Genomic DNA, 27,999 nt, shown 5'->3' with positions numbered 1-27,999 from the left:
ATTATAAATTTGGGAAAATTGAAAATCTTTGTTAAGTTTTTAAACATCAGGAACATGCTTCTGTATTTATTTTTACCATATTTAATGTCTCAATAAGATTTCACTATTGGGCCCATATTGATCATTTCCTTTTATTCAAGCTCCTTTCCCAGTGTTTAATATTTTAGGTCTCTTTCTTCATTATTTTTCTAACAGTTAAAGCTAGCATATAAGGAAGTGATTGAGTTTTGCATATTTGGCTTGAATCTGATACTTTTCTGAACTTGTATTACTTGATAGTCTTTTGTTGATTTTGTTTCTAGATATAATTATTTATAGAATATATTACTTTATTTCTTCTTTTTCAATGTTTATACCTCTTATTTCATCTTAGGTGGAGGGCCAAAACAAAACACAGTATGACTAATGGCAGATACTCTTCTTTTGGTTCTGATTTTAGAGAGAAAGAATGTAATGGACATTGGCTTTTGGCTCCAAGTATACTTTTTCATTTTAAGGAAACCATTGACAATGTTGGAATAATGGGTTATTTGTGCAAAGCAGTGTTTTAGGAAGCTAAATATGGACAGCCAGGGATATCAATGTGATTTAAAGAAGACTAGAGTCCAAATCAGTAGTATGTGTAGAGTTTGCATATACATTGCAAATGTATTGCAATGTATACATTGTATTAGTATACTAATTGTATAGTATTAGCATACTGTATTAGTATATTAATAGAATTAGTATAATAGTATACTAATAGAATGGTATACTAATAGAATTAGCATACTATATACTAATAGAATTAGCATACTATATACTAATAGAATTAGCATACTATATACTAATAGAATTAGCATACTATATACTAATAGAATTAGCATACTATATACTAATAGAATTAGCATACTATATACTAATAGAATTAGCATACTATATACTAATAGAATGGTATACTAATAGAATTAGTATACTAATAGAATGGCATAGTAATAGAATTAATATACTAATAGAATGCTATACTAATAATTAGTATACTAATAGAATTAGTATACTAATAGAATTAGTATTATATTATTATACTAATTAGTATTATTATACTAATTCTATTAGTATATACTCAGTATACTCAGTATTGCTGGCTTGAGTAAATTATTGAAAAATATGAATAGAGGCCACAACAAAAATAGTTTGGAATATCTATTACACTGGTTTCTACACCATATATTTATACTCCTAACTTCCAGGTGTACTTCAAAATAGGAATTCAATCAACAATCTAGCACAGGAGTCTCCAACCATCAGGCTGTGAATCAGTAGCAGTCTGTGGCCTGTTAGGAATCGGGCTGCACGGCAGCAGGTGAGTGGCAGGTGAGCCAGCATTACCACCTGAGCTCTGCCTCCTGTCAGATCAGCAGCAGCATCAGATTCTCTTAGAAGTGCGAACCCTATTGTGAACTGCGCATACAAGGGATCTAGGCTGTGCACTCCTTAAGAGAATCTAACTAACGCCTGATGATCTGAGGTGAAACAGTTTCATCCTGAAACCATCCTCCACCATCTGTGGAAAAACCGTCTTCCATGAACCTGGTCCCTGGTGCCAAAAAAGGTTGAGGACTGCTGATCTAGCAGAATGCTAGAGTGGGCAAGGGTTGACAAGCCCTTTAATGTCAGCAAGTTATTTAATTTGGGCTTCTTTATTTCCCATATTTATTGCAGTAAAATTGGAAAGTTATAAAAGTGCTTGCAGAATGTGTATAAAATGTACTTTTTAAAATAACTTACAGAATAAAATAATACTATAGCATTTAGTGAAAACTGAAAATGACAGGAAATGGTACAACAATACTATAGTTTACAATCATTTTAAAGTAAAAAGCAGTCTAGGCGCAGTGGCTTACGCCTGTAATCTCAGCACTTTGGGAGGCTGAGGTGGGTGGATAGCTTGAGCCCAGAAGTTCGAGACCAGCCTGGGCAACCTGAGATTGCTGCACTGCACTCCAGCCTGGGCGACAGAGTGAAACCCTGTCTCACAAAATAACATAACATAACATAACGACATGCCTGTATGAACCAATATGGAAAGTTATCAAGGTACAGGATTAAATTTTTTTTTAAAGTTGCAGACAATATATAGGATGTGATTTATAAACTAGCCATAACCTGCTCCTTCCAAAAAACACCCAACACTGTCTCTAGGGTTATATGTATGTGTGTATATATAATTCATACTTTGTTATATGTATACATGTAACAGAAGGGGAAAAAAAGCACTGGCAGGATATAACCCAAACTGGTACAGTGGTTACTTCTAGAGAGTGGAACTGGGATAGTGACAGGAAACTTTCACTTTTTACTTTGTATATTTCTTTTTTTTTTTTTTTTAGATAGAGTTTTGCTCTTGTCACCCAGGTTGGAGTGCAGTGGCGTGATCTCGGCTCACTGCAACCTCTGCCTCCTGGTTCAAGTGATTCTCCTGGCCTCAGCCTCCCAAGTAACTGGGATTACAGGCGCCTACCACCACGCCCAGCTAATTTTTGTATTTTTGGTAGAGACGGGGTTTCACCATGTTGGCCAGGCTGGTTTTGAACTCCTGACCTCAGGTGATCTGCCCGCCTTGGCCTCCCAAAGTGCTGGGATTACAGGTGTGAGCCACAGTGCCTGGCCTACTTTGCATATTTCTGCATTGTCCAAAGTTTTAAAATTAAGAAACCAACAGGCCAGGCATGGTGAGTCACACCTGTAATCCCAGAGCTTCGGGAAGCTCAGATAGGAGAATTGCTTGAGACCAGGAGTTCAAGACCAGCCTGGGCAACATAGCAAGACCCCATCTCTACAAAAAATAAAAAAGCCAGGTGTGGTGGTGCATTCCTATAGTTCTAGCTACTTGGGAAGCTGAGGCAGGAGAATCACTTGAGCCCAGGAGTTTGAGGTTGCAGTGAGCTATGATCATACCACTATATTCCTGCCTGGGCAACACAGCAAGATCCTGACTCTTTAAGAGAAAACATAAACAATAAATAAAATTTGGAATGAACAGAAAAGAGCAAAGCAACAGAAAAATAACCACTCATAGTCCTGCCACAGTTAATTATGGGGCATATTCAATAAAGATTTGCTGAAATTTCCACTAAACACAGTGTCCTGTATAGAATCAGCACTCATTTTGTATTCTTTGATTGAATTAGCAAATAAATAATGTTTATTGGGAAAACGTAAGCCTACTTACAGAGTAGTGGGAAATCTAATTAAGTGGCCTGAAAGTTGGCTTTGACTTTTAACCCTTCAAATCGGTTTTCAGCAACTTCTATTGTTGTTTTATATATGAAAAACTCTACTCTATATTTTTTTAAATGCAGGTTAAAAAATGTTTTATTCATATGTCACCGAGCTTTTTTCTTCAGTAATGTGAAAAGAGGCCAACTCATGCTGTAACAGAAGTTACAAGGAGTAATAGTTGGTTGCCAAAGGAGGCAGTTAAGAAACAAGGCTCAGATTCAGAAGCAAATAAAAGAATGAACCAAAATCCACACTGCAATGCCCTGAGCCTCATTTCCTTCCACGCCTTGGAGGGGTGGATGTCCCTGCTGAAACATGGCCTATTGGTCTCCAGGAAGAACGTTCTGATTTGAGTTTTCATTTACCTTCATAGGGCTCTGGTAATTGGCTCTATTTGGAAAGGTTACTCTCCAATTTTTGCTGGAAGATATTACTTTACTACTCTTTACTTTAGAACTAATCCCAGTGGAAATTACTTTTTCTTTGGTAGGCTTTTCAAGGTATTTTTTTCATATAAGTAATTTCACAGTCAAATATCGTTTTTTTTTTTCTTAGCTCTCCACTCTTTGCCTTTCTAATTTCAGTTGTTAGTCAAGGAAGTCTGTTTCTTATTAAAAAGCTACTTAAACTACTCAGAGAAAGACACGCTGAAGAGTAGAGTTAAAACGTTATTAAACCAGGAGTATTATTTGCCTTTACTCTTGTGTAATTATAAATAAGGTGAATTAGGCACCTAAAATATTATACACCATTAAAAAATACACTGATTCAGAAGAATCAGAAGAAATTTGAATGAAGAATTTGTGCAAGAAATGTAGGCCATCTCTAACATTCAATTAATAAAATTATACTAGTTTAAAATTTAGCTTAAAATCTGCTGTATGTTAATATCTAGCATAAATAGGTAAATACCAACATTAATTTTTTCCTTGCATGAGGGCTATGAAAGGTTGTAATTACAAAAAGATAAATAAATAAACATTTAAAAAATATGGGGGCAAGCACAGTGGCTCACACCTGTAATCCCAGCACGTTGGGAGGTGAAAATGGGCAGATTGCTTGAGTTCAGGAGTTCGCGACCAGTCTGGGCCACATGGCAAAACCCCGTCTCTACCAAAAATACAAGAAATTAGCCTGGTATGAGTGGTGTGCACCTGTAGTCCCAGCTACTCAGGAGGCTGAGGTGGGAGGATTGCTTGAGCTTAGGAGCCAGAGGTTGCAGTGAGTCGAGATCGCACCACTGCACTCCAATCTGGGTGACAGAGTGAGACTCTGCCTCAAAAAAAAATTATTAAAAAATAAGGGCCAGGCACTGTGGCTCATGCCTGTAATTCCAGCACTTTTGGGAAGCTGAAGCAGGCAGATCATTTGAGCTCAAGAGTTTGAGACCAGCCTGGGCAACATAATGAGACCCTGTTACTACAAAATATCAAAAATTAGCCCAGTGTGGTGGTGCACATCTATAGTCCCAGCTACTTGGGGGGCTGAGGCAGGAGGATCACTTGAACCCAGGAGGTGGAGGCTGCAGTGAGCCATGATTGAGCCACTGCACTCCAGCCTGGGTGACAAAGAGAGATCCTGTCCCAAAAAAATAAAATAAAATAAAAATAAAATTTATTTCTACAAACTAGCAAAAACATTTAGAAATTTATTGGATAATTCCATATCAGAATAAGTTATTAACCAAATGACAGAAATTTCCTGTTACTTATATAACTATAAGTGATTAACATTTCTAATTTGTATCTTCTGATTTCTGGGAAGCTCTTTGTGTTTTTGGAGGAGCAAGCCTGTGTTGAAAATGTGGATTTTGGCTTCTCACCAGAACCAAGTGTGAATCGATGCGCTTTTGTTCCTGAAGCGTTCCGAGAGATATGGATGAGATCTTCTGCCAAAGCACAAAGTGCAGTTACTATTAATGCTTTAAAATGATCCAGATTTTCTGGTTCACTTAAGAAGTCCGAAAAAAATTAAATTATAGAGAGATAGTTCAAGGCCTGTAACCACAGGAGTGTTTTCCATAGCCAGGAAATTGCAACTTACACAATTATAGTACATTATTTAAAAAGTGAGGAAAATTGGGGGAGGGAGGGGTGCTATTTACACAAATGGTGCAGAATAGGCATCCACACCAAGGGTACCTCAAAACTCTGACTTTCATTAGAAAATGAATTTGACTTTGGTTCTGATAGAGTAGCAATATAAACTAGCTTTATAACCCTCCTTCTATAAAGTTTTAAATGCTGTCAGAAATATAACAAAAATACAATTTTATCTGAACCAGAAAGAAGGAAACGGAAGTCCCTAATTGCCACAAACAAGAAGAAAATGAAAAGGGAACAGAAAGGGAACAGAGCCTGTGACGTGAAGGTTTGAGGAGGATGACATAATTATTCCAGACACCTAAGGGCTGGGATTTCAGGGCCTCTAAAGGATGGGGAGGAGAAAAGCCTACAAAGAAACAAATTGATAGCTGATATTTCCAAGACAATAACAGCTCCCCTATATCTGAAATTTATTAATAGAAGGCCCTAAGGCCCAGTTGTTAGTCTTCTTCTATTTTCTATCAATCAATCCCTGGGTAATTTTTTTTTTTTTTTTTTGAGACGGGGGTCTCACTGTGTCACCCAGGCTGAAGTGCAGTGGTGTGATCTCCACTCCCTGCAACCTCCGCCTGCTGGGTTCAAGCAATTCTCCCGCTTCAGCCTCCTTAGTAGTTGGGATTACAGGCATCAGCCACTGTGCCTGGCCTACTCCCTGGGTAATCTTATCTAGTTTCTTGTTTTACCTACCATCACCTATACACAGAAGACTCCAAAATCTATATTATAGACCAGACTTCCCTTCTGAACCTCAGACTCATAGATCCCATTGTATTATCTACATCTTCTCTTGTATGTTTACAGATAACCCACAATTACCCCTCCTGATGACCCCTCTAACCTTCCCTGTGTAAGTGGCAACTCCATTCTTCCAGTGGCTCAGGCCAACAACCTGGGTGCCATCTTCCACTCCTCCTCATTCTCTCACGCCCTACATCTTATCTGCCAGTAAATCCTATCAGCTCTGACTTCAAAATATATTGAGAATCTGACTTCCTTCTCCCGCATCCACTCCCAGTCTAAGCCATGCTGATCTCTCATTTGGAGCACTGCAATAGCCTCTAAACCCCTCTCCCTGCTTTTGCCCTTCTCCCCTTCAGTTTAGTCAGCGACTAAAGTGATTCTGTCAGATCATGTCCCTCCTCTACCTAAAGCCTCCCAATGGCTCCCCATTTCACTCACTGGAAAAAGCCATCCAAGCCAAAAAATGAACAACAAGGTCTTAAAAGACCTAAGCCTAACATCCTTACCTTAACCTCTATGACCTCAGATCCTACTCGCCTGCTTCCTTCGCTTTGGCTACACAGACTCTCTCGCTATTTTACAAACATGCCAGGCACGGCCCCACCTCAGTGCCTTCTTTGCAGTTACTGCTTCCTCTCCCAGAATTCTCTTTCCCCAGATGGCTTAACATCTCACCTCCTTCAGGTCTTCATCTAAACACCACCTTTCCTGGTCACTACCTAAAATTACAACCCCCCTTTAACCCTCTGAATCTTCCTATTCCCTTGCCTTGCTTTATTCCTCTTCTTAACAAGTTTTCACTAACACATTATAAATTTTACCTAATTATCTGGTTTATTATCCTGCCACTAGAATGTAGCCTCCATAAGGGCAGAGATTTTTCTGTTTTATTTACTACTGTATTCCTAACACTTAGTAGGTATTCAATAAATATTTGTTAAATAAGTTTGTGAATGCTAAACTTTGTCATGAAGGAAAACTAGAATTCTAATCAAAGGAAGGACAAAACCAAGACATATTTTCAGGTAAACAAACAAAAACATGAAAAGTCATCACTTGCAGAACTTCCATGAAGGAACGAATGAAATACATACTTCTGAAAGAAACACACTGAATCCAAAAAAACAAGTAGGATACAAGAAGCAAGGGTAAGAAAGAAAATGCTATATAAAATACATCTAAATAAGCACAACTGTATAAAGCAATAATAATGATAACTAATTTAGGTGGTATAAACACAAATTAGAACCAAAATACTACACAATAATATGTAAGAGGAGAAGGAGTGCTCACAGTTAAAACATTCTAAACACCTTGTTTAAGATGACAGCAAGAATGAGAAAAAAATAAAATAAAAATAAAAATAAAAGGTTTGTTTTTCAGGAGGAGGATGGAGATATTATATTTTTTCCTTTAACTAGTTACTCATGTTAACAATTTAAGAATAATGTGTAAGGGGCCAGGCGCAGTGGCTCACACCTGTAATCCCACCACTTTGGGAGGCCGAGGCAGGTGGATCATTTGAGGTCAGGAGTTCGAGACCAGCCTGGGCAACATGATAAGACCCTGTCTCTACTAAATACACAAAAATGACTCAGGTGTGGTGGCACATGCCTGTAATCTCAGCTACTCAGAGGCTGAAGCAGGAGAATCAGCTGAGATCGGGAGACACAGGTTGTACTGAGACAAGATCACACCACTGCACTCCTGCTTGGGCACCAGAGCAAGACTGCATCTCGAAAAAAAAAAAAAAGAGTAATGTCTAAGAGAATAGTATAATTTCCATTTCCAAATGAAAGGAGAAGGGGGGAATAAAGACATCTTCATTAACACAAACAGAAAGCAGCCCAAGCAGGAAAAACAAAAAGATTCCAAGAAAAAGGTCTAAGTAAAAAGGACAAAATAAAATAGGAGAAAGAAATCTAATGCATCAGTAATCACAACAAATGTGTATGTATCAAACATGCTAGTTAGAAGACAATTCCCAGTTTTGAATTTTTAAAATTCTGCTATATGTCATTTATAAAAGACACATAAAAAATGCAATAACACACACAAAAAAGTGAAAATAAAGAGGTGGGAAAATACATACCATGCAAACACTAACCAAAAGGAAGCTGGTATTTCTATGTTAATGTTAGATAAAATAGATTTTTTTTTAAAAAAAGCATTATTAGGGATAAAATGGGTCACTTCATAATGATTAAAAATAATTCACTACATAGAATCAAATTTGAGCTTCATAATGATTAAAAATAATTCACTACGTAGAATCAAATTTGAGCTTCATAATGATTAAAAATAATTCACTATGTAGAATCAAATTTGAACTAGAATGCAAAAGTATGTACAGAAAGCTAACAAATACAAAGAAAAAAGACTAATTCACAATCACAATTTTTACATACCTGTCTCTGTTTTTTGGGATTTTTGTTTTTTTTTTGTTTGTTTGTTTTTAGAGATGGAGTCTCACTCTGTCACCCAGGCTTGAGTGCAGTGGCATGATCATAGCTCACTGTAACCTCAAACTCCTGGGTTCAAGCGATCCTCCTGCCTTGGCCTCCCACAGTGTTAGGATTATAGGTATGAGCCACAGCACTCAGCCCATGCCTCTCTCTTACTGAATAAATCAAGAAGTCAAAACAATTTATAAAGATATAGAAGATGACTTGAACAATGCAGTAAATATTATGGACATACACAGAACTCTGCAACAAACAATGGGGAATATAATTTCTTTTTAAGCACAGAAAATGTACTCAAACTCAAACATACTAGGCTACAAAGTAAGTCTCAACAAATACCAAGGAACTTCTTTTACAAGAACACATTCTCTGCCCACAATGTCAGATTAGAGTTTTACAAAAAGTCCAGCTACATGTTACTTACAGACAACACATCCAACCTTGCCTCAAACAACAGAAAAATGAATATTAAAATTGACAAATGTCTGGCTTCAAACAAGCAAAATTAGGAATGGAAGAGGGCACAAACTACAGCTACAGCACAAATTACAAAATTAACAAGAGAATATTATTGGTAGGGTTTAGATCTGTGTCCCCACCAAATCTCATGTCGAATTGTAATCCTCAGTGTTGAAGGAGGGGCCTGGTGGGAGATGACTGGATCATGGGGGGTAGAGTTCTCATGAATGGTTGGTCATGATCTCCTTGGTACAGTATAGTGAGTGAGTTCTCACAGGATCTGTTTGTTTAAAAGTATGTAGCACTTCACCCCTTCCTCCTGCTCTGCCCATGTGAAGTGCTGGCTCCTCCTTTGCCTTCTGCCATGATTGTAAGCTTCCTGAGGCCTCCCCAGAAGCAAAAGCTGCTATGCTTCTTGTATAGCCTGCAGAACTGTGAGCCAATTAAACCTCTCTTCTTTTTAAATTACCCAGTCTTGGGTATTTCTTTATAGCAATGCAAGAACGACTAATACAATTATGAAAATATTTATGTCAATACATTAGCAAATTTACATAAAATGGACACATTCCTAGAAAAATGTCTTAACAACACTGATTTAAAAAGAAACACAAATCTTGAAGAGTCCTATAACCATTACAAAAAGAACACATCAGGCCCAGGTGGTTTTGTCTTAGACAAGTTCTTCAAAACTTAAAAATAATCAATTCCATGCTTACACAAATTCCTCCTGAGAATAAAAAGTTGTCTATACTCCACAGCTCATTTGATGAGAGTACTGTAACCTTGACACCAATACCAAAGAAAAGCAAGAGAAAGGAAAAGTACAATCTCACACATGAACATACATTTAAAAATCCAAAACAATATGTTTGCAAACCAAATCTAGCAATGTATTAAAATATAACACACCATAAACAAACTGAGTTTATTCCAGGAATTCAAGAATAGTTCATACCACGTACTTGGCCATATAAACAAATAAAATGGGAACAACCATATTATCTCACATGCAGAAAAGACATTTGATAAAAATCAACAACCAAGTATGATTTAAGGTAAAACTCTTGGCACATTTTTAAAATCAGAAAGAATACAAGGATGTCCACTACATTATTCTCTATTTGTTGCTGTTCTGGAAGTTCTGACAAAATAAAATGAGAAAAACAAAAGGTGTAAGGATTAGAAAGAATTAGAACTACCACTATTTGCAGATGATTAGATTATCTTCACAGATAACAAAGATTCATAGCAAATTATCAGCTTTAATTAGAATGTAGCAAGTAGTTCTTCTAAGATTACTATACAAAAATCAAGTGTATCTCTACATACCACCAACACGGAAAATGTCACTAAAAGATATATTACTTCCAAAAGTAAAAAAACAATACAAGACACTTAGAAATAAACACACCAAAGATATGCAAGACTCTTATAAAGACAATTAGAAATGTTACTGAAAAGCATTAAGGAGATCTAAACAATGAAGAGAGAGAGAGATGAAGTTTCTGGATAGGAAGACATCATCATATAGATATAAGTTCTCCCCAAACTGATATATTCAATTTAATGCAAATAAAGATATCAACAAGATTCTTTTGTGAACTTGTCAAAACTAATTTAAAAACCTATGTAAGAAAGAAAAATTAAAACACCTCGGCCGGGTGTGGTGGCTCACACCTGTAATCCCAGCACTGTGGGAGGCCCAGGCGGGCGGATCACGAGGTCAGCAGATTGAGACCATCCTGGTTAACATGGTGAAATCCCATCTCTACTAAAAAAAAAAAAAAAAAAAAAAAATTAGCCAGGCGTGGTGGCGGGTGCCTGTAGTCCCAGCTACTTGGGAGGCTGAGGCAGGAGAATGGCGTGAACCCGGGAGGCAGAGCTTGCAGTGAGTGGAGATGCACCACTGCACTCCAGCCTGGGCTACAGAGTGAGACTCTGTCTCAAAAAAAAAACAAAAAACAAAAACAAAAAAACTTCTGAAGGATAAAGCTAAGGGAGTTTGGTACTGGGTGAGGGATAGACAAACAAACCAGTTAACAGAATAGAGAGCTAGGCTGAACAGCTATATATTAGAAGCAGAAAAAAAAAAGAATAGAGAGCTAAGATACAGACCTATACACAAAAACTTCACGTATCAGTGGTGGCACTGCAGAAATGGACTGCTGAATAAATGGTGCTGAGCTGGGCCCCTATTTTGCCATATGGAAATTAGATCTCTTTCAAACATTATACAGAAAGAAATCAATTCCAGATGAATTAAAGACAAGTGTGAAAAGCAAAACGTGGCCAGGCACGGTGGCTCATGTTTGTAATCCTAGCACTTTGGGAGGCCAAGGTGGGCAGACTGCTTGAGTCCAGGAGTTCGAGACCAGCCTGGGCAACATGGAGAAATTCTGTCTCTACAAAAAATACAAAAATTAGTCAGGTGTGGTGGTGCGCTCCCATAGTCCCAGCGACTTGGAAGGCTGAGGTGGGAGGATTGCCTCAGCTGGGAAGATCGAGGCTGCAGTGAGCTGTGATCATGCCACTGCACTCCAGCCTGGGTGAGAGTGAGACATTGTCTCAAAAAAAGAAAAGAAAAATATTAAAACTTCTAGAAAATAACACTTGAGTATAACTCTATGACCTTTAAGTCCTAAGGGAAAATATAAATTTGGATTCCTAAAGGAAAATATAAACATTAAAATCTAAAACTTCTGGCCGGGCGTGGTGGCTCACGCCTGTAATCCCAGCACTTTGGGAGGCCAAGGCGGGCGGATCACGTGGTCAGGAGTTCGAGACCAGCCTGGCCAACATAGTGAAACCCTGTCTCTACTAAAAATACAAAAATTAGCTGGGCATGGTGGTGCACACCTGTAGTCCCAGCTACTAGAAGGCTAAGGCTGGAGAATTGCTTGAACCCAGGAGGTGGAGGTTGCAGTGAGCTGAGATCAGGCCACTGCACTCCAGCCTGGGCAACAGAGCGCGACTCTGGCTCAAAAAAAAAAAAATTCTAAAACTTCTCTTCATATAAAACAGTGAAAGGATAAGCAGGAAGAAAATGCATACCGTTTTATATATATATAAATAAATACATATATACACATACATACACACACACAACTCTGTTGTATGGATATGGAAATATATTGTCAATGTAACCTTCCAAGAAATATATATATGCACATGCACACACAGTTAGTCCTCCAGATCTATGGGTTCTGCATCCGTGGATTCAATCAACCATGGATCGAAAATATTTGGGGAAAAAAATGGATAACTGTATCTGTACTGGACATGTACAGGCCTTTTTCCCCTTGTCATTATTTCCTAAATAATACAGTATAACAACTATTTACATAGTATTTACACTGTATTAGGTATTATAAATAATCTGAAGGTTATTTAAAGTATATGGGAGGATGAGCAATGTGCAAATACTACATCATCTTATAAAAGGGACTTGAGCATCTGCGGATTTTGGCATCCGTGCAAGGTCGTGAAAATACATGCACACGCACACGCACACACAGATGGTCATTTCTCCTTAGATGACCATCTGTGTGTGTGTGTGTATGTAGATATATACATATGACCTATATATAATATGAAAAAGGATTAGTTTACAGAATAGACAAGTAGAAAAAAGAGAAGAAAATGGTCCTAAATTGAAGAAAGATCGTAAGAGTCCACTGAATTCAAGAAAGAATTAATAAGAAAACAGACATGTAGACATGGACTGATTAAATTTCAGAATTCTAAGGAAAGAGAATCAAACTAGGATCAAACATCTTTTCTGGAACTCTGACTGCTGGAAGAGAATGGAATAGTATTTACACACTCTGAGAGGAAAAAATTATGGCATTACAATTAGTATTGTACATCAAGCCAAACAACTGTAGGGATATTATGTCACAACAAAGGTATCTTCAGGCCGGGCATGGTGGGATCACCCCTGTAATCCCAGCACTTTGGGAGGCCAAAGGTGGGCGGATCATGAGGTCAGGAAATCGAGACCACCCTGGCCAACATGGTGAAAACCCGTCTCTACTAAAAATACAAAAATTAGCTGGGCATGGTGGCACATGCCTGTAATCCCAGCTACTTGGGAGGCTGAGGCAGGAGAATTGCTTGAACCAGGGAATCGGAAGTTGCCATGAGCCAAGATCACGCCACTGCACTCTAGCCTGGCAACAAAGCGAGACTCCATCTGAAAAAAAAAAAAAAAAAAAAAAAAGATATTTTCAGAGATGATAGCTGGGCGTAGTGGCTCATGCTTGTAATCCCAGCATTTTGGGAGGCCGAGGAGGTGGGATCACTTGAGGTCAGAAGTTTGAGACCAGCCTGGCCAACACGGCAAAACCCCATCTTTACTAATAATACCAAAAAAATTAGCTGGGCACCGTGGCACACGCCTGTAAGGCTGAGTCAGGAGACTCACTTGAACCCAGGAAGTGGAGGTTGTGGTGAGCTGAGATAGCACCACTGCACTCCAGCCTGGACAACAGAGTGAGATTCATTCTAAAAAAAAAAAAAAAAAAATAGATACTTTCAGAGCTGAAAAGACTCTGGAAATATACTGTCCATATAACCTTTCTCAAAAAAAAAAAAAAAAAAAAAACTGAAGGAAACACTTGAGCCAAATAGAAAACAAAATGAAATCAGAAGAAGACATGGTATACAAGAAACAGCGGTGAGTTAAGACTATATAACTGTTGATGTTATGATGAGATTTAATTAAAAAGTGATACTTGAGCTAGGAGAAAGCTAATGAAAATCTATTCTACAGTTTTTAAAATTTTATTTTTTTTCCTCTCATTCTTGACATTTCATGATTCTTTTCCCTCATATTTGCCTTATTGCCTGGAGAATTCCTTTAGCCTGACTTTCAATTCACAAATAAGGTTTTCGGCTATATTTAACCTGATAATTACTGACTCAGAACTTTTAATTTTGATAAGCACTTTGTTTTAATTTCCAAGGAATCTTTCTTGTTTTAACATTGCTTCCCTTATAAAACAGATTATTCTTGGCTGGGCACAGTTGCTGACGCCTGTAATCTCAGCGCTTTAAGAGGCTGAGGCAAGCAGATCATGAGGTCAGGAGTTCGAGACCAGCCTGGCTAACATGGGGAAACTCCGTCTCTACTAAAAATACAAAAATTAGTTGGGCGTGTTGGCGGGCACCTGTAATCCAAACTACTAGGGGGGCTGAGGCAGGAGAATCGTTTGAACCTGGGCGTTGGAGGTTGCAGTGAGCTGAGATCACATCATTGCACTCTAGCCTGGGTGACAGGGCGAGACTCTGTCTCAAAAAAAACAAAAAAACAGATTATTCTTGTTTATTTGGAATATCTCCTTGAATTTCAACGATAATATGAAATTTAAAAAGTTATTTTCTTTTTTTCTTCCTCTTTTTAAGTTTCTTGTGATCACCCAGGAGCTAAAAAGTTATTTTGTTTCTATGTTAACTTTTGGGAGGGGCCCTTTGTTTTGAATCCGTTAATTATCTTTACAATATCTAATCATATTTCATTTTCAGCTTATTATAAATGAAAGTCTAGATTAGTGTCATCTGATAGAACTTTCTGCAATGGTAAAAATGTTCTATTCTATATGATCCAAAATGGTAGCTACTAGCCACATGTGGCTACTGAGCATTAGAAATGAGGCTAGTGCAACCGAGGGACCAAATTTTAAATTTTACTTAGTTTAATTTAAATTGAAATACACGTAGCCATATATGGCTAGTGGCTACTATACTGGACAGTGCAGGTCTAGATTGTTAATTATACTTGGCTAATATGGGTTCTTCCAGCAAATGTATTGATCACTATTGATTTCTTCATCAAGACCCCACTTTTTCCTAGTCTGGTGAGCTCCATGGAAGGTACAAAAGATGGCTGAGCTGAAGTGTAGAAAAAGATCAGTAGGGAAACCCCCCCAACCTTAGTAAGGCTTGGCAGGAAGGTGTCTGTCTCTGCCTCTTTGTCTTTCTGTCCTTCACCACCCTCCTATACATACACACACAAACACACACACACACACACACACACACACACACACACACACGTGGTGGTACCCAGTGGTGGCCAGCAGAAATGTTCACGCTATCTCCCTCAACAGCTCATTTGCATCTCTGCAGAGCTCTTCCCAGCTTCAGATTCATGAGGAGAGGCTCTTTTAGGAATGGAGTAGAATTTTCTCTCTAACAGTGGCTGCATTGCCCCAGTAGGCAAGTGTTAGTAAAAGGAAGTTGAACAGAGATGCTTAGTCCTACATTGCACTTCGAAAATACAAAATAATGGCATTATAAAAATCCAAAATCTGGCTGGGCACAGTGGCTCACGCCTGTAATCTCAGCACTTTGGGAGGCTGAGGTGGGCAGATCACGAGGTCAGGAGATCGAGACCATCCTGGCCAATATGGTGAAACCCTGTCTCTATTTAAAAAAAAAAAAATTAGCCAGACATGATAGTAGGTGCCTGTACTCCCAGCTACTCAGGAGGCTGAGGCAGGAGAATTGCTTGAACCTGGGAGGTGGAGACTACAGTGAGCCGAGATCACACGACTGCACTCCAGCCTGGGTGACAAAGTGAGACTCTGTTTAAAAAAAAACAACAAATAAATAAAAATAAAAATCCAAAATATTTTTATAGTTAAGACTATTAATGTGAAGCAAACCCAACTTACTTGGTTCTAAGTGTTGTGATGCACAGTATATAACTACTGTCCCCCTAAAATTCATGTCCACCTGGAATCTATGAATGTGACCTTATTTAGAAATAAGAGCACTGCAGATATGATCAAGTTAAGATGAGGTCCTTCTGAATTAGAGTGGGCCCTAAATCCAACCGGTATCCTCATAAAAAAGGCATGTGAAGACAGAGATACAGAAAAGGTCATATGATGGTGGAAGCCGAGATTAGAGTGATGTAGCTGCAAGCTAAGGAAGGCCAAGCATTGCTGGCCACCACTAGAAGCCAGGAGGAAGCAAGGAGGGATTCTTCTTCAGAACCTCCGGAGGGAGTATGGCCCCATGACACCTTGATTTCAGACTTCTACCCTTCAGAGCTATGAGAAAATACATTCCTGTTGTTTTAAGCCATCCAGTTTTGTTACAGCAACCCTAAGAAACTCATACAGTATTGATTCCTAAAACAAAAACGAAATCACTTTGGCTTATTTTCCACAGAGGAAAAAAAGTACCACACATTTTGCTATAGCTGAATGATAGCAAGCAGATTTATATACCGATCTTGTTTGACGTGGATTTTTTGAGAATACATTTTAGTAGTATGTTAGTTGGGGATAAGGTTTACAAATGACCAAAAGTTAACTCAAACAGCCTTGAGAGAGAGAGAGAGAGAGACAGAGTGTGTGTGTGTGCGTATGTCACAAAGGTGGGAACAAAGGGAGTGGGGTAGGGTTCTAGGAGTGGGTCCTGATTTCCCAAGAAAAGAACCACCAATCCAGGACCAACACAGCTATAGCAGGGCCTCTTGAGCCACTGAAGGCAGCACCAGACACTGGCTTCTCCTCTCTTCCTGTACATTATCTTCATTCCTGTATCTATAGACTACCTTTATCTTCTAAGTGAAAACATGACTGTCAGCAGCTTTCAAGCTTTATCATTTACAGAGCTTGCCTGAAGACAAACTGATTCCATTCTCTAGGTCTCCAAGCCCAGAAAGCTCAGAGAAAGACTTTGATTGGTCTGAGTTAGGCCAGCTGTCCACCCCTGAACTATCCAGAGCAGCCCTGCAGCTGGGCTGTTCCCAGAGAGAGGGATGGATAAAGGCACTCACTCTACATAAGGAACAGCTCTAGTTTCCTTCCTTAATTAAGAAGTAGTTTCACTTAAAAAAAAAAAATCTCTAAACGCTGACTAAAATGCTATAATGAAATGAGCAACCAGGGGTAAAGAAGTACTAATAATTTCAAAGGCAGACACAAGTATGATTTGGAGAAGAAACAGCAGTCATAGATAAATCAAATTATCAATAAACATAACACATTGATAGAGAGCTTCAATGAAGAGCCAATAAGCACATGAACCGGATGCTTCGTGTATGTAAGTATAAATAAAATAATTTTCACTATTGGAATTCAACGAAAAACTGCTTTCTGTATTTAAAAGAATAAAAAATATGCAAAAAATTAAGCAACCATTTTTTTTCCTTCAACTTCTAAGTTCCAGGGTATGTGTGCAGGATGTGCAGGTTTATTACACAGGTAAACATGTGCCATGGTGGTTTGCTGCACAAATTAATCCATTACCTAGGTATTAAGCCCAGCATCCACTAATTATTCTTCCTGATGCTCTACCTCCCCCAACCCCTCCCTTCAACAGGCCCCATTGTGTGTTGTTCCCCCATATGCACCCATGTATTCTCATCGTTCAGCTCCTACTTATAAGTGAAAACGTGTGGTATTTAGTTTTCTGTTCCTGCATTAGTTTGCTGAGGATAACGGCTTCTGGCTCCATCCATATCCCTGCAAAGGACATGATCTTGTTCCTTTTTATTACTGCATAGTATTTCATAGTGTATATGTACCACATTTTCTTTATCCATTCTATCATTGATGGGCATTTGGGTTGATTCCATGTCTTTGCTATTGTGAATAGTGCTGCAGTGAACATATGTGTGCATGTATCTTTACAACAGAATGATTTACATTCCTTTGGGTATATACCCAGCAATGGGATTGCTAGGTCAAGTGGTATTTCTGCCTCTAGATTTCTGAGGAATCGCCACACTATCTTCCACAATGGTTGAACTAATTTACATTCCCACCAATACTGTAAAAGCATTCCTTTTTCTCCACAACCTCACCAACATCTGTTGTTTCTGGACTTTTTAATAATCGCCATTCTGAGTGGTGTGAGATGGTATCTCATTGTGGTTTTGATTTGCGTTTCTCTAATGATCAGTGATGTTGAGCCTTCTTTCATATGTTTGTTGGCTGCATGAATGTCTTCTTTTGAGAAGTGTCTGTTCATGTCCTTTGCCCACTTTTTAATAACAGTTTTTTTCTTGTAAATTTGTTTAAGTTCCTTGTAGACTCTGTATATTAGACCTTTGTCAGATGGACACATTGCAAAAATTTTCTCCAATCCTGTAGGTTGTCTGTTCACTCTGATGAGTTTCTTTTGCTGTGCACAAGCTCTTTAGTTTAATTAGATCACATTTTTCAATTTTTACTTTTGTTGCAATTGCTTTTGGCATTTTCATCATAAAATCTTTGCCCATGCCTGTGTCCTGAATACTACTGCTTAGATTTTCTTCTAGGGTTTTTATAATTTTGGGTTTTACATTTATGTCTTTAATCCACCTTGAGTTAGTTTCTGTATAAAGTTTAAGGAAGGAATCCAGCTTCAATTTTCTGCATATGGCTAGCCAGTTCAACTCCTTGCAAACTAGAAAATTCTTTCCCCATTGCTCGTTTTTGTCAGGTTTGTAGATCAGATGGTTGTAAATGTGTGGTCTTATTTCTGAGTTCTCTATTCTGTTCCATTGGTCTGTATCTGTTTTTGTACAAGTATCATGCTGTTTTGGTTACTGTAGCCTTGTAGTATAGTTTGAAGTCAGGTAGCATGATGCCTCCAGCTTTGTTCTTTTTGCTTAGGATTGTCTTGGCTATTCGGGCTCCTTTTTGGTTCCATATGAATTTTAAAATAGTTTCTTATAATTCTGTGAAGAATGTAAATGGTGGTTTAATGGGAATAGCATTGAATCTATAAATTACTTTGGGCAGTATAGCCATTTCACAATATTGATTCTTCATATCCATGAGCATGGAATGTATTTCCATTTGTTTGTGTCCTCTCTGATTTCACTGAGCAGTGGTTTGTAGCTCTCCTTGAAGAGGTCCTTCACTTCCCTTGTTAGCTATATTCCTAGGTATTTTATTCTTTTTGCAGTGATTGTGAATGGGAGTTCATTCATGATTTGGGTTTCGGCTTGCCTGTTGTTGGTGTATAGGAATGCTAGTGATTCTGCACATTGATTTTGTTTCCTGAGACTTGGCTAAAGTTGCTTATCAGCTTAAGAAGTTTTTGGGCTGAGACAATGGGATTTTCTAGATATAGGATCATGTCATCTGCAAGCAAGGATAATTTGACTTCCTCTCTCCCTATCTGAATACACTTCATTTCTTTCTCTTTCCTGATTGCCCTGGCCAGAACTTCCAATACTATGTTGAAAAGGAGTGGTGAGAGAGGGCATCTTTGTCTCGTGCCAATTTTCAAGGGGAATGCTTCCAGCTTTTGTCCATTCAGTATGATATTGGCTCTGGGTTTGTCACATATGGCTCTTATTATTTTGAGGTATGTTCCTTCAATACCTAGTTTATTGACAGTTTTTAACACGAAAGGATGTTGAATTTTATCAAAGGCCTTTTCTGTGTCTATTGAGATAATTACGTCGTTTTTGTCTTTAGTTCTGTTTATGTGATGAATTACATTTATTGATTTGTGTATGTTGAATCAACCTTGCATCCCGGGTATGAAGCCAACTTGATCATGGTGGATAAACTTTTTGATGTGCTAAGCAACCATTTTTTAATTTGAAGATTTATTTTATAGAAATTCATATCTTTTGGTAGCAAAGGAAATGTATTTCATCACCAGCAAACATTTGACTGCCCATTGTGGGTAGGGCACTGAAGTGCCATGAGATTATTACTAGAGACAATTAAACCCAATGTGCAACTTGTAATTTTCTTAGAAATAGAAATTGTCACTTACCATGTTACTAGGGTCTCTATCAGCTCGATCTAGTTCAAAAGAATTTATTTTATTGGCACTCATTTCATCAGTGTCAGCAATGACATAATGTCTAGGTGAGTAGGCATTGGACAAGCTCCCAAGCAGCCTCAGGATCTCAGTGGTATGCCCACCTGGAAAAAATATCAGAAGTCCTAAGATTAAGAAACCCACAATGGACATATCCATTTGACCATGTTATACCAATATCATGGTTTCAGGTTGGGGGTGGGGGGGGGGCACTGTAATTGTATATTTCTCAGAAGACACAAGGAACATTTGAAAACAATAAATCTATGCCCTCGTATAAATACAACTTTTATATCAAAAGCAGATAATACACGTATAAAAATAAAATCAGCACTAGCAGTAGGTACTAAGGAAGGCACAAAACAGTATAAGACATAGTTCTTGCTATCAAGAAGACTGGTGAGAAAGGGGCAAGACACATATATGGAGACAAAGAAGATGCAAGACAGTAAGAAAAACTAAAATGTGAAGGGTAAGCAAATGGTTATGAAAAATCAATGCCTTAAAAATAAGGAAGAACCACAGAAAAGGCTGAGATGACTTGAAAGGTGAAGATAATGGAGAGATAGGAGTAGGGAGGCCACTGGGTGGAGATGGGGATTGTTAGGGCATGAGATGACAAGATCTGAAACATGTGTTCAAAGAGTGATAGGAATACTGGGACTAAGGGTACAGGCAAAATAAGGCACGAAAGCAGGATGGGAAAAGGGAAGCCAGTCACTGAAGATTCTATGTAGAGAAGTAAGGTGAAGGGGGCATGAGCGCTGATCAGCAGGGCTTGGGCCTTCCTAAGAAACATCTTTTGTTCACCACTGTAACCCCAGCTCCTATCAGAGGTCTCAGCACACTGCAGGTCCTCAAATATTTATCAGCTTCACCAGATGAGTAATGTTCAGTTTCTGAAGTCATATAATCTCCAAAATTTTAATACATTAATTTCGAAACCATAAATTTAAAAATCAACTATGTTCATTGAGACAATGAAAACATTGTTTATGAAAACAACAATAGAATATCTACCTATCTATAAACCATTTAAGCAAAACAGTCAAACTCCTTATCAAGGAGCCCTATCACACCCATTTCAGTCTCGTTTCACAAGCTCTCTGCCTCAGTCAGGTTGATGTCTTCAACATTCTCTGCATTCACCTTACTCGTTACTCACTCCTTGCCTCTGGTCATGCTGCTCCCCCTACCTACAAGGCTTCCTCCACCCCACCTCCCCTATTGTTGTAAGAAAGAGTATATAGTGATACAAGAACACAAACAAAGATAAATTAAACATGAGTTTTCCCCCAACACAAATTCCCTCCACCCCCTCACCTCCCCCCAGGTGGAGTTTCACGCTTGTTGCCCAGGCTGGAATACAATTGTGTGATCTCGGCTCATTGCAACCTCCACCTCCCAGGTTCAGGCGACTCTCCTGCCTCAGCCTCCCAAGCAGCTGCAATTACATGTGTGCGCCACCACGCCCGGCTAATTTTTGTATTTTTAGTAGAGACAGAGTTTCACCACGTTAGTCAGACTGGTCTTGAACTCCTGACCTCAGGTGATCCACCCACTCGGCCTCCCAAAGTACTGGGATTACAGGTGTGAGCCACCATGCCAGGCCCACATTTTTATTTTAATAGTAGAAAGGAAAGGATTTCGTTCTAGATTCCAGAAGGAATTATATACAGAAACAAATTTGGCATAGATTTAGTGTGAATTTCAGGAATTAAAATCATACATTAGCTTTATAACCTGTCACCCATCTTCTTGACTGGGGCATATAATTTACACATCTGGTTTATACTCATTTTAGTATCTTTGGTTTAGCCTCGGAAAAAAACAAAAAAGTTAGGCCAGGTGTGGTGGCTCATGCCTGTAATCCCAGCTATTCAGGAGGCTGAGGCAGGACAATCACTTGAGACTGCACTCCAGCCTGGGCAACAGAGCGAGACTCTGTCTCAAAAAAGAAAAAAAAAACAAGTGGTGGTACTCCAAGTAGGTATTTGTTTTCACAGCTGGAATAATTAAGGATAAAACCTAATGTCCACAACATCTTCCACTACAATTAAAACTTCATTATACCTGCTTTAATAGTCTTTTATTTCCTTTTTTAAATTTTTTATTTTTATTTTTATTTTTTAAGGAAACCCTCATTGAATACTGTGAAAGTTGTCAGGACAAAAATAGAGTCACTTGTGACAAAATGGAGCTGGGAAAGGCCATGAAGGAAGGGTTCTTAATGCTCAATCGCCTGAAAACAAGAACTGTTACAAAAGACTATACCAAAACCACAACCTTGTACAAAGGCCACTGCAACCTTATGCAAAAAAAAACTTCTGCAAGGACATCTGCCCAGCAGTTGCCTGCCTAACCTTGGACTGATGCCACCCTTATTATTGATCCCTGTAAGCAAGGATAATTGTTTCAAAACAACTTACGTAACCCTCCCCATTTTAGCTTTAAAAATTGCTGTCTTCCCTTGCCTCTTTGAATGTACCCATAGTTTATTCGGCATGTGTTTTCCACACTACAATGCTTACTCTTGAATACACTTATTATCTTTGGAGAATCTCTCTCTGTTATTTAGCTTGACAGTATATTCACTGAAAATTTAAACTTGTTACTGAATAAAGTCATTAAAATGATGGATTTTGTCTTCCATTTTACTTTTATTAAGATACATTTTTTTGAGAATAAGAATCTCTAAGTTCTACCTTAAAATACATCCAGCATCCAATCATTTCTCACCATTTCTTTTGCTACTCCCCTGCTCCAGGCCACTATCACCTCTCATACGGATTATGAACAGTTTCCTGATCTGTTCCCTGACCCACTTCCCCTTCAGTCTATCGCAACATAACATCCCGTGTGACCCTATTCGAGTTGATCAAATTATTTACTTCTGCTCAAAATCCTCCAGTGGCTTCATGTCTCATGTGGAATAAAAGGCTTCTTATACTCTGACCTCAACTATGTTCCCTCTTGGAGCTCATCTCCTGTTCCTCCCCGCTTACTCAGTCTACTCTAATCACTCTAGCCTCCTTGCTGTTGGCTGTCATCTCCCCAAGAAGGCTTTCCCTGACAATCTTCATAAAAAAGCAATGCCCCTTCCCCAAATTGTAGTGTTTATCACTGCATACCTTACTATGTAGTCTATTTATTTGTTTTGCTTTTTATCTCCCTCTATCCATGCCTCACTAGAAGGCAAGCACCATACTACGAGGGCAGGGATTTGTGTTTGTTACTGCTGTACCTCCTATTCCTAGAAATAGCAGGCTGTCCTATTGAATGAAAGAATGAATGAAAGTTTGATATTAAATCTAACATTTGCCTAAGAAGGCTGTATTATGTTTCAAAGAAAAGTAGTTTTGGCAAATGTTCTCTGAACAGAAGTGATCTACTAATAATTTTTTATTTTTTTGAGATGGAGTCTTGCTCTGTTGCCCAGGCTGGAGGGCAATGGCACGATCTCGGCTCACTGCAACCTCTGCCTCCTGGGTTCAAGCGATTCTCCTGCCTCAGCCTCCTGAGTAGCTGGGATTACAGGCACCTGCGACCACGCCCAGCTAATTTTTTTGTATTTTTTAGTAGAGATGGGGTTTTGCCATGTTGGCCAGGCTGGTCTTGAACTCCTGACCTCAGGTGATCCACCTACCTCAGCCTCCCAAATTGCTGGGATTACAAGCGTGAGCCACAGTGCCTGGCCTACTAATAATATTTTATGATATCTAAAGAGTAAATGTCACTTGGTCTTCAAGGTAAATATTGAAAATGCCTTCTGCCTCCTCCAAAATTTTGGGCATGAACTATTAAACTGCTTATTTGATTACAAGTCTTCCTATAATTGGCATGGTTCTTTCAGGCTCTTGATACCTTCCTACCCTCAATAATCTGAATGAAGGCACCATTTGCCAGGTGAATTATCAACCTTAATTTTGGTTTCTAGTCCACCAAATGTAACACTATCAAGTGAATGGTTCTAACATCCATCCATTTGTTCAAGTCAGAAACCTGGAAATCACCCTTCAGTCCTTCCCTCCCACATCCTCTACTTTCAATCCACAGTTGTGGATTTAACTCCTAAAATCTTCCAATCTCATCTGAATGCGATTGCTTTTCTCCAGCCCCACACCTATCACTCCAGTCAGACTCCAGTCTCTCAACTCTGGCCATTCCAAGGGCTATCACCTTCTTTTCACATCCTTATCTGAAATATTCAAAAGGCTCCTATTTGTTTCTCTACTTCAGTCTTTGTCAAGACATTCTTTTGACAATGCAGGCTTGAAGTGGGTGACTCTCCACTGAAAAAGATAAGCCATGTGCGGTGGCACGTGCCTGTGGTACCAGCTACTCGGGAGGCTGTCTCAGAATCGCTTGATCCCAGGATTTAGAGGCAAGCCTGGGTACATAACAAGAGTCTGTCTTAAAAACAAAAACCAAAACAAAACTTCAAAAGCTCCTTTTGCCACCAAGACTAATAACAGTAACCATTTATTAAATGCTTATGTAAAAAGAAAAGAAAATGTCAAGACCTTCCAAATTTATTATGCCAAGGGGAAAAGCTAGGCCCTGGAAACTGACTCATGTAACATGGCTTTTACTCTTTGGTGTATGTCTGTTGCTTCCTGACCTTTGTGTTGAGATGTTATACATTAACCAGACTCCCTAGTCTTTTTTCAAACCTAGACTAAATGACATTGGAGATAGAGGCCTTTGTGATTGTTACCTCCTTATACCAGAATGTTAAACAAATCCCTTAGTGTGTAATCAATAGTTGTGTTGGGACTTAGAAAATAATATCCCAAAAGGAAGGCCTTAGAAGTAAAAATTTTTCTCTGGCCTTCTCCTGTCCTCTGTCTCTCAGTCCCATACTCCCCTGAGGCTTGCCATAGAAACTAGAATCTCTCTTCCCCAGGGCGGGTCACAGAAACCAAGAACTCCTTCTCCCAAAAGCTGGTTATAAAACCTAAAAATACTACTCTAATTTTACTCCACCTTTCTGTGTAAAAACTGGCCATAAAGAAATTATCCGAGCTGGGGAGCTGGGCGAGGCGGCTCACACCTTTAATCCCAGTGCTTTGGAAGGCAGGAGAATGCCTGAGGCCAGGAGTTCAAGACCAGTCTGGCACACATAGCAAGACACCATCTCTATTTTTAAAATTAATTAATTAAATTAAAAAAATTATCTGATCTACCTTGTTTGACAGTAGGTCATAAGACCCCCATTCCAGAGAGGGCCCTACCCCATATCCAGAAGGAAAGGAATGCATGCTCAGACAGACCAAGAAAAATCTAGACAGACAGGCCTTGCTGGGCTTCCCTACTGTCTATTAGCATTAAATTATACCCTTTTGTCCAGTCATAATTCTACATGGCTGTCCATACTTTGCTGAACCTAAGCATAAAAACAGACCATTTCCCTTGTATCTTTGGGTCTTCATTCAGAACACTTTCATATACACTTCATAAATTTGTGTGCCTTTTCTCCTATTATTTCTGCCTTATTAGTGATTTTCAGTGAAACTTCAGAGGGCAAAAGGGAAGTTTCCCCTTGGCCTTTACAGTAGCCAACCAAATCTTGTATCTGTATGTTGGCCTTTGTAAGGAAAATGTTGTAATTTTGTTCAGCATCTCTGTTCTTGCCTATACAAACTACCTTCATTCTTCCCCACATGGGGAGCACTGATTACATTCTTTGGTATAGGTTTGCTCCCCAGACACCCAATCTCATGCTTTGTGCTTGAATAAACTCTTCTAACTGGATATTGAGCCCTTTGATTATTTTAGGTTGACACTATATGTCAAGCACTTTACTGAACACTTTATTTTTTAATTTAAGCTTTTGATTATATCATTTTATTTTATTTCATTTTGAGACAGGGTCTCACTCTGTCAACCAGGCTGGAGTGCAGTGGCACAATCTCAGCTCACTGCAACCTCCATCTCCCAGACTCAAGTGATCCTCCTACCTCAGCCTCCCAAATAGCTGGGACTATAGGTGCATGCCACCACATCCACCTAATTTATTTATTTAATGTACAGACAGGGTTTCACTATGTTGCCCAGGCTGGTCTCCAACTCCTGAGCTCAAGCAATCCGCCTGTATCGGCCTCCCAAATTGCTGAGATTACAGGTGTGAACCACCACGCCCGGCCTAAACACTTTAAATATGATCATATTTAATCTCTCCTGTCCTCTCTCAACCCATGTAGAAACAGAAGGTTCAGTGAGGTTAACTAATTGCCTAAGATCCCCAAGGTAGTAAGTGGCAGAGATGTGATTCATGTGTGGTGTTATGACAACCTAGAGGCCTGTGGTCTTAACCCCTACAGGATATCAACAGTGGAGTAGCAGCAATTGCTTTATAAAGCAGGATTTTAGGTCAGGGATGGCTCACGTCTGCAACCCCAGCACTTTGGGATACTGAGGCAGAAGGATCACTTGAGGTCGGAAGTTCAAGACCAGCCTGGTCAACATGGTGAAACACTGTCTGTACTAAAAATACAAAAATTAGCTGAGTGTGGTGGGTGCCTGTAATCCCAGCTACTCGGGAGGCTGAGGCAGGAGAACGGCTTGAACTTGGGAGGTGGAGTTGCAGTGAGCTGAGATTGCGCCACTGCCCTCCAGCCTGGGCAACAGCGTGAGACTCTGTATAAAAAAGAAAAAAAGCAAGATTTTAAATACCCTTTACAATCTGGACTCAGTTTACCTCCCTACATTGAACTGTACACAATAGTGTTCTCTCAACTCCGGTCATTCCAAGTGCTATCACCTTCTTTTCACATCCTCCCAGCCCTCGAAACCCTGGCTGTCCCTCATCTGACTAATTCTGGGTCATCTTTCAAGTTTCAGTTTAGCATCATTTCTTCCAGGAAGCTGTCTGTTTTTTAAGACCTGATAAAGTAGTGCCCTTCCTGAAGACTGCCATAGCAATTTGTACTTCTTACACAATTATTACAAGATTATAGCATTTATCTCATTGTGGCAAATACTCATTTTGATTTATTTTCTGTTAGTTTTTTTGTATTCTCTATTTCATTTACTGCTGTATCTTTGCATCTCTCACAGGACTTAGCACGGAGTCAGCACTCCGTGGCAAGTAATGTTAGTCAGTTTTGTTATTTCCAGAGGTTAGTTTAGTGTTTGGTCTTTCTAACAGCTCAAAACAGATTAAGTGAATAAACTAATGCGTTATACTTGAACATAAACTTAGTACATTTACTCATACTATACATGTTCTATCTGGATGCAATCTCCTGCCATACCCAGATGTTTACATTGTGTCTGTGTGTGTCTGTCTGTCCCTGTCAAATATGTGTATTTAAAACTGTAAGCACCTACAGAGTTGGTGGATTTAGATTGTATATTACCTGACAGGTCAGTGTGTTGCTCACACTCTGCCACCGCGTGTGTATTGTTCTACAGCCCGTAGATCATTGTTTTTATCCTCTTGGACTTTGTGTATTTATAAATGTGACAATTCATTTTGCCTCATTTGTCATGTAGCATTCGTGTTTCCTAAACTAAATACGCAATACCTAGATTAATAATGCACAACAGCCATAGGGGGAAACTGCATGTTTGCATCAAAAGGCTTCTACGTTCTCTGTTCACTAATTGTTTGAAAAATATACGCTACAGAGAGTCTTAATTACAGACAAGTGTAAATAACTTGTCATAAAAAAAACCTCTGGGCCGCGTCAGCAAACCAGCCCCTACCCTGGCTGGACTGCCCGGTTCCGGCAAGGCAGAGAAACTACAAATCTCTGCAAGCAACACTCCAAGAAGTGCTAAGGGGACCAGGGAAGAGCGTCGCGGTGCACTCTGGGGTTTGTAGTGACCAACCCAAGTCCGACAGTCGCCTCCTCGATACTTACCGGACCCAGCCACTACCAAGATACTGAGAGACTCCCGGGGCGTAACGTCCCCGGAACGAAGCACTACCCATATTCGCAGGATTAGGAAAACCGCCACAGCTCCTGCTGCCGCAGCTAGAATAAGAACACACACCATTCAGAGAAACGGCGCATGCGTCCAACTTCCGGGGACCAGCCGCTGTCAAAGTTCACAACTACGGGTGCCGAAGCGACTCAAACGGGGAGGACGCACCTCCTGGTGGGCTGGTCTTTCCTGAGCTGGGAGGAGTGGAGGCGAGGGAGAAGCTGGGGTCCCGCTCACAATCCATTTTACCTCAT

The 27,999-nt window shown here is 39.3% G+C and overlaps 1 protein-coding gene across 2 annotated transcripts in view; it reads right to left on the bottom strand.

The window, feature by feature from the left end:
• The window catches only part of ALG14 (ALG14 UDP-N-acetylglucosaminyltransferase subunit), a 90,050-nt gene extending 62,104 nt beyond the window's left edge, over positions 1–27,946 (bottom strand). For both annotated transcript variants that reach the window (XM_055352753.1, XM_004026172.4), the window contains exons 1-2: positions 27,682–27,946; positions 19,766–19,917 (exon numbers count right to left, since the gene is read on the bottom strand). In XM_055352753.1, coding sequence (XP_055208728.1) covers positions 19,766–19,917; positions 27,682–27,817 — 288 coding nt within the window. In that variant the 5' untranslated portion in view covers positions 27,818–27,946. The remainder of the gene's footprint in view (positions 1–19,765; positions 19,918–27,681) is intronic.
• Positions 27,947–27,999: the final 53 nt, after the last annotated feature.

This window comes from Gorilla gorilla, chromosome 1 (genome assembly GCF_029281585.2).
Source record: "Gorilla gorilla gorilla isolate KB3781 chromosome 1, NHGRI_mGorGor1-v2.1_pri, whole genome shotgun sequence".
In the NCBI taxonomy this organism is placed as follows: Eukaryota; Metazoa; Chordata; class Mammalia; order Primates; family Hominidae; genus Gorilla; species Gorilla gorilla.
This window is presented reverse-complemented; position numbering and strand designations above follow the sequence as displayed.